We start from the raw sequence: 7,859 nt of genomic DNA on the forward strand, positions 1-7,859 counted from the left end.
AAATTTTGTAGGTGGGTCCCACTTTAGCGACCAATATTGGTCGCTAATCTCAGTATACCTTTGACCAAGCAAGTCTGACCAGTCCAATCAACAGTTTGACTAAATTAGCAACCAACCTTGGTCGCCAATTTATTTCAAATATTTATTTTATTGTTTTCGCTAGTTTGGCGACCAACTTTGGTCGCTTTTTGCCGCAGACCAATTTTGGTCGCTAAAGTTTGGTCGCTTTTTTCCGGAATTCTAGTAGTGAAAACAAAATTTTATCTTGTTGAATCCCTTGATTTAAATTACACTAATACAAAAATTATTTTAGGTCACAAGTTCGATTTCGAGGCGTTCTTGCATTTTGTTTTGGATCCCAAATTTTTTGCTTTGCCACTGAAATTTTTCATTACTGAATCTAATCAACCCCACCATCAAGAAACATAACTTGCTCTTCCTCTTCAATTTACACAGAGCAAGAAGCATCACTTTTCGTGTAGGCATAATATATTCTTAATTACTGGGACCAAAAGTAGGGACAATATATTCCTAAGCAATTCCCAGAATATGGAAACCAAAAGTTTTCTAATATTCCACCATGCATATCACGAACAAAGATATTAATATTCCTACATATAAATGGATCACAAACAAATCTGTGGCAGTAATAACTGGAATTACTGTCGAGAAAAATAATGTCTACCAATAATAATAATAAGCAACATTTCAAGGTTTGCTTCTGCTGGTCACGAGGATTCAAGTTAAGGGGAGGTGAAATACCAGAAGATATTAAGCAAGTCTTTGAATCTTACTCAGTATATGGGATTATGAGCATAGATAATCTAATTAGTTTCTTAGAGAAAGAACAGAAGGAGGTGAATAATGTAACAAAAGAGGCCCAAAATATATTCAATAGCCTCAAGCATCATCACAATATTGTCCACAAAAGAGGATTGAATCTTGATGCTTTCTTTAAATATCTTATTGGTGATTATAACTTTGCCCACCAGTCTAAGGTACTAAAATTATCTTTGTCAATTAATTTCTCCTTTAGATACACTTTTTTACTTAATTTCTGTCTATTGTTGGTTATTTAGGTCCACCAAAACATGGATGCTCCTTTGGCTCATTATTATATATACACTGGACATAACTCTTACTTAACTGGAAACCAGTTGAGCAGTGATTGTAGTACTGAACCTATAAAGAAGGCACTAAAGAAAGGAGTTAGAGTGATTGAATTGGACCTTTGGTCTAATATTACCAAAGATGATATCGATGTTCGTCACGGAGGGTAACTGTTTCTGTTTGGAGAAAAATTCTTTGATGCCGTATTGAATATATCCTCGTCTTTCTTGTTTCACTAGCTAAGACCAAATTTTACATGTTTGTTTTTTTTAAAATGTCAAAGACCATATAAAAACAGATTTTCATGACTGTTTATTATGACCTTTTTTTTTTAATGTTAAAGAAAGCAAATTCTCCTTTAATTAAAAAAAAAAAAATTCTCATTTAATCTCGGTTGTTCGGAACATCGATCTTTCCTTTTTCATTCTTATTTAAAAAGACATCAAATTATGGATCCAATTTACAATGAGATGTAAACGACAATAGAACTGAAGAGATTACCATAGATAATAAACGAGGATAAATTCTAACATCACTATGCAATTGGAAGCTTAGGATCAACATTCCAATTAATTAGTCTTTATTTTATTCCTAAAACTGCAGGACACTGACAACTCCTGTTAAACTAAGCAAATGTCTGAAAGCCATAAAGGAGGTTGCTTTCTCAGATTCTGAATATCCTGTTATATTAACATTTGAAGACCACCTTCATCCTTACCCACACCTTCAAAAAAAAGTCGCTCAGGTGAGATATATATATATATATATATATATATATTTCAATTTATTGTTTCAAGATAATACATCCTGCAATATAAATAATTTTTACCACCTAGGTGTATTTTAATAGGCAGTTTGCCTTATTTTTCAAATTACTAATTCCACTTTTTATGAACGATTACCTGTAACTATCTTTTAGGTTCTCTAATATTGTAAAACATCTTTTACATTGGCATAACGTAGAAGTTAAACTCTTCTTTTAATATAAAATTAAAACGTACGTAATCCTTTGAAGTATTAGAACATTGAAATACTTTGCTTATTCGATGTCAACATAATCTTGAACGCAGATGGTCAAGAAAACATTTGGTTCCATGCTATTCATCCCACAATCAGAAATGGACGAGTTTCCTTCACCAAACTCTTTAAAGAATAAAATCTTAATTTCAACGAAACCACCACCAAAAAGTAGCGCTGAATCAGACAAGGTAATCGCAGAGCGGCTTTGGAGAATGAAGTTGATATAAATACTCAGGTTTAACTTGTCCTTATTATTCTCTAGCCCTTGTTTCGCATGTCCATATCTAATGTAATTTAACATGTTATAGTGTGTTTTACTCTATTCTATAGGTAGGTCACGGTATCAAGTTTGATATGGAGAGTTACATATTGTTGGCCAGTTTGATAGTATAATTTTTTCTTAAATTATCAGTGCATTGAACTCGAGTTTCTAAAAATGAGGCAGCTTACCTCTTAAACGGGTTAAAATACATCACCGTTGTTGGTGTATGTATACTCAGAGGCAGACCGGTCACCGGAACCCGTAATGTTCAGAAATATTTTCAAATATATATGTATATGCTTTTAGAAAATAGCGATATATTAATAGTGAGTACCCTATATACAAAACAAATTTTGGTTGAATCAAAAAGTGCAATTGCGACCTTCAAATTCCGAGTCCGCCTCCCTTACGAAACTTTCGTTATTGGTATACTATAAGCTAAATATCTTTAGACATGATATTTTCCAAACACTTTCCTTCAATTAATTGGTATGTAGGAGAGGGATGAACAGCAGGATGAGGAGTTCGAAGAAGTTCTCAAATATAGAGATTTGATAGCAATCCATGCAACGAAGCACAAAGGTGGCATGGAAAATTTTGGGAGGCATGCAAGTTTTGATAAAGTTGGACGTCTTAGCATGAATGAACAAGCCCTTGAAAAAGCTTTAGCTGTCACTGAACATGGCCATCAACTAATTCGGTAAGTTATATAATTAAATCTTCAGCTTATTGTCTTTGATATAATTAGTATTTTCAGAAAATAATTTCACTCACCAATTACAACAACAACCCAGTATAATCTCGCATGTGGGGTCTGGGAAGGGTAGTGTGTACACAGACCTTACCCCCACCCTTAGGGGTAGAAAATATGTTTTCGAAAAACCCTCGGCACAAGGAGATGAAAAAGAGGCAATAGAACAATACTAATAACAACAAACGTCACGAAGATAGACCAACGACCTAAGATCTAAATCGAGTGCAAGTTATAGATTTACCAAACCACAATATATTTTCAACTAAATGAGTTTTTATAAATCAAAGGTGGATCTAGGATGTTAAGTTGCCAAAAAAGTTAATGTACTTTTTTATTTATGTACTGTAGAATTGATGAGATAGTATTATTTTTCTTACTTCAGATTTACTCAACGACACATATTAAGGGTGTACCCAAAGGGTGCACGCATTGACTCATCAAACTATGATCCTCTAATTGCATGGATGCGCGGAGCTCAGATGGTTGCATTTAACATGCAGGTCGAGTAGTACTCTATCTTGCCATTTCATATATATATATATATATATATATATATATATATATATATATATATATATATATATATATATAGTACACTTTCGGTTAAGGGTAATAAAAAATAAAGAAATTCTGAAAAAAGAAGTTAGAACCTTAATTAATTAAATATTTCTATATATGTAACAGGGATATTGTAAGTACCTATGGATGATGCAAGGATTTTTTCGAGCCAACGGAGGCTGTGGTTATGTGAAAAAACCAGAATTTTTACTATGTCCTGATGGCGCATGTCATGAAGTTTTCAATTCCATGGCCTTGCCAGTGAAGACAATTCTCAAGGTTCATAAACTGCATCACTTCATCTATTCTAAGAAAAATGACGCAATTTTCTTATTGATCCGTTTAAAAAAGAATAACACCTAAATTAGAAAATAGTTTAATTTAAATTTCTCATTCTTCCCTTAATGACAAAATTTTATAACAACACAAATATTATGATATGTTGAAAATCAAAAGTTTTATAGCCACACAAATATTACAGCACATTTATAAATATGACAAGTTTCAAAAGTAATCAATTTTTTATTTTATCATAGCTGAACTATGCCACTAAATTAAAATGGAATGAGTAGTATTTAGTCACATAAATTGTTGAAGAGTCTCACAAGTACGGTAGTGAAGGAGATGGGTGAATTATATGGCTTGGGAAATCCTCACCACTTGATTAGCTAGTTCTTAGGGTTGAGTTAAGCTCAAGATCCATTTCTTATTTTGATATTACAGCGTGACCCATCCCTACCCAATGTTGAAATCATATATTATATTATTCATGCTTCAAATGTCCGGTCCTAGTCCTGGTAGTGAAGGGGATGAGTGAACACTTTATATGACTTGAGAATTTTTTACCTTTTGAGCTATCTTTTGGGATTGATTAGGCCCAAGATCCATTTTTTATCTCGGTATCAGAACAAGACACATCCCAACCCGATGTTGAACGCCCATATTATTTTGTCCTTGCTTTAGATATCAAGTCCTGAGCGTACGGTGGGAGGAGAGGAGGCGGTTGAAGAGCCCCACATCGGTAGTGAAGGGATATGAGTGGTCTCTTTATATAGCTTGGAATTCCTTACCTCTTGAGCTAGTTTCTGAAGTCGAGTTAGACCCAAAATTCATTTCTTATCTTGGTATGGCGTGCGGGGGTGTTGAAGAGTCCCAAATCAATGGTGAAGGGAATGGGCGGTCTCTTGATATGGCTTGAGAAATCCTTACCTTTTAAACAAATTTTTAAGATTGAATTAGGACCAAGATTTATTTCTTATCAGAAATGCCACATTATTGCATAATATCGACCTTGCTTGAGAATAACATATGTCTCATGTGTATTTTGATATAAACAGGTAAAAATATTCATGGGAGAAGGTTGGCGTGTAGACTTCCACTTTAGACACTTTGACTATTGTTCCCCTCCCGACTTCTATGCCAGGGTAAGCTATTTCATGTCCACTATACTTTTCGGTTACTGATTATTACATTTATTATTATAGGCAGTTTACATGTATTTTTTTTTTAATGTGATGATTTAATAGTGCATAATTTTTAACGTCAATCTAATAGTGTTAAACTCTTTTAATAAAATATTTTACTTATATACACTAATAGTTTATATTGACAAATTTATTGAAAAATTTGCAGGTTGGAATTGTGGGAGTTCCTGGTGATACTAGTAAGATGTGCAGAACTGGGATAGTTGACGATCAATGGATACCAATATGGAATGAGGAATTCGAATTCCCAATTCGTGTTCCTGAACTAGCTTTGCTTCGGATTGATGTTAAAGATTATGACCCCTCTGGAGAAGATGAATTTGCAGGACAAACATGCTTGCCAGTTTCTGAGCTCAGGACTGGGATTCGATGCGTTCCATTGCATAAGCGCAGAGGAGATGTCTATAAATCTGTAAAACTTCTCATGCGTTTCGATTTCATGAGTCCTTAAACTTCTTATGCGATAAGAGTTTATGTTATGTAGACTAGCGATAGTTAACTAACAAAGATATGTATTTATTGGTATCAATTAGCTTGATATGATAATTTGAATAATAAAGTAATAACTAGTTGTACACCATGTTATAGTTGCACTGATTGTAACACTTTTTCAACTTTGTACATACCTTAAACTCTATCATCTTATCTTATCTGAAATTTTAAAAAACAAACATAAAATAAGTTTACTTTTGTAAAAGAGTGTTTGTATTTTACATTACCAAATTACTTAAAGATAACCAGAGCTATTTGTTACTAAACTTTATTTGTAAAATAATTCTGGAAAATATAAATGAACATAAACAGAAATGAAAACAGAAACAAAAACCAATTCGAGCCCACTGAATTCACAGTATTTTCTTAAGGAATTTAATCCCCTCCTGGTACCCAAGGTTATGGATTATTTCCTCCTAGGATATAACGAATTACACACTGGTATAGTGGTACTTCAAACCCCAGTGTTTCAGCAAACACAAAGATCGGTAGCAAATCACACTTACTGTTGCTTTGTTTGATGTTAAAAGTATGCAGAAGACGGAGGAAAAACTCAGAAAATCGTATGGAAATTCTGAGCAGAATAGACTTATATTTATAGCCAAAGTTGGGCTGAAATCTAAAGAGGTGCAACTCTTCAGAATGGTTGTTTATGCAAAATGGCCACAACATAGATGCCATAGCATAAATGGCTATTTACTCAACAATAAAGAGGGAAAATTGAAGAAGGTAATTTAATTTTCAGTTACACAACTGAAACACGGATTGGATTTAATATTAATATTTATTTTAATATTCATATTCTATTATTAAAACAAATATTTAATAACATTTCTGTTAATATTTTACTATTAACAAATAAATTTGGTCCAAAAAATTAATTAATCAATCGATCATTTGACCAAATCCTAATCCAAATCCGAATTCGAAGCTGAAGCCGAGCCGAGCGAGCGACGACGACGACGGCGCGAGGCTTGCCTTCTTCTCAACTCTTTAAGAGCTAGAAGAAGAGCAATTGCTTATATACCCATAAAAACCTCTTCCTCTTCCAATATGAGACAATGTCCCTTTGCCAAGGTGGGAAACTTAAAATTTCACTCAAAAATTTCAATTCCCTCCATTTCCCATTCACTCTCTTTTAAGTATTTAATATACTTAAATACATAAAACCCTTTGAACTATGTGATTCCATACGATTCGCAAGCAAGGATTAATTGCATATGGATAAGTAGGTTTCCCTTTGAACTTTCCGTAGTGAACTTATGTCGGATATACTCGATCAATCGGTAGATTTGATATCTTTGAACCGTCGAACTTTGGTGTATACCTAGACAACCACAAGTCATACAACTAACCCTTAACCGTCTTTGGTTCTCATTAGTGTGTTCGTTCCAGCCATGAACACTGCTGGTTTAATAAGTGCATAGAGAATTGGCCTTGCAAGATTCTCCTTGAAGCAGCTAACACTTCACACTTACATATGTGATTCCTAAATGTGTCATCCCATAGATACACTATTTGATATACCCCATATCAAATTTAGAAATCATTAAAAAGCCTGAATGCTTTATACTTGGTACTGAACATTGTCTCATCACGAGAATGGACCAAAAGTTTAGTTGATAATGTTGAACCGTCATTAATGACTTTGTTTGATCTCTTTGAACCTAGATCTTGGGATCTCCAGTCTTCTAGGTAGAGTTACTGCCACGATGACTTGTTCTCGGCCACAGTCTCATTCCCATTGATGACTTCTCAACTACCTCTCTAGTTAGATCTTTTGTAAGTGGATCTAACACATTATCACTTGACTTTACATAATCAATCGTGATAACTCCTCTAGAGAGTAATTGCCTAACGGTTTTATGTCTTCGTCGTATATGATGAGATTTACTGTTATACATAACGCTCCCATCCCTTCCAATTGCCGCTTGACTATCGCAATGTATGCATATTAGTGCCAACAATTTGGACCAAAATGGAATATCTTCCAAGAAATTTCGGAGCCATTCAGCTTCTTCACCGGCTTTATCTAAGGCTATGAATTCAGCCTCCATCGTAGAGCGGGCAATACAAGTTTGTTTGGACGACTTCCAAGATACCGCTCCTCCGCCAATAGTGAATACATATCCACTTGTGGACTTGGAATCAGTTGATCCCGTAATCCAATTTGTATCAC

The 7,859-nt window shown here is 34.1% G+C and overlaps 1 protein-coding gene across 1 annotated transcript; it reads left to right on the forward strand.

The window, feature by feature from the left end:
• Positions 1-663: 663 nt before the first annotated feature.
• On the forward strand, positions 664-5,768 carry LOC104219916 (phosphoinositide phospholipase C 2-like). Its single transcript, XM_009770686.2, has 9 exons — positions 664-998; positions 1,080-1,276; positions 1,714-1,855; positions 2,181-2,318; positions 2,890-3,092; positions 3,529-3,646; positions 3,831-3,983; positions 5,042-5,128; positions 5,337-5,768. Exons 1-9 carry the CDS (start codon positions 678-680, stop codon positions 5,637-5,639), a joined length of 1,662 nt encoding a protein of 553 aa, XP_009768988.1. The 5' UTR covers positions 664-677; the 3' UTR covers positions 5,640-5,768.
• The last annotated feature ends 2,091 nt before the right edge of the window (positions 5,769-7,859 follow it).

This window comes from Nicotiana sylvestris, chromosome 6 (assembly GCF_000393655.2).
Source record: "Nicotiana sylvestris chromosome 6, ASM39365v2, whole genome shotgun sequence".
NCBI classification, from domain to species: domain Eukaryota; kingdom Viridiplantae; phylum Streptophyta; class Magnoliopsida; order Solanales; family Solanaceae; genus Nicotiana; species Nicotiana sylvestris.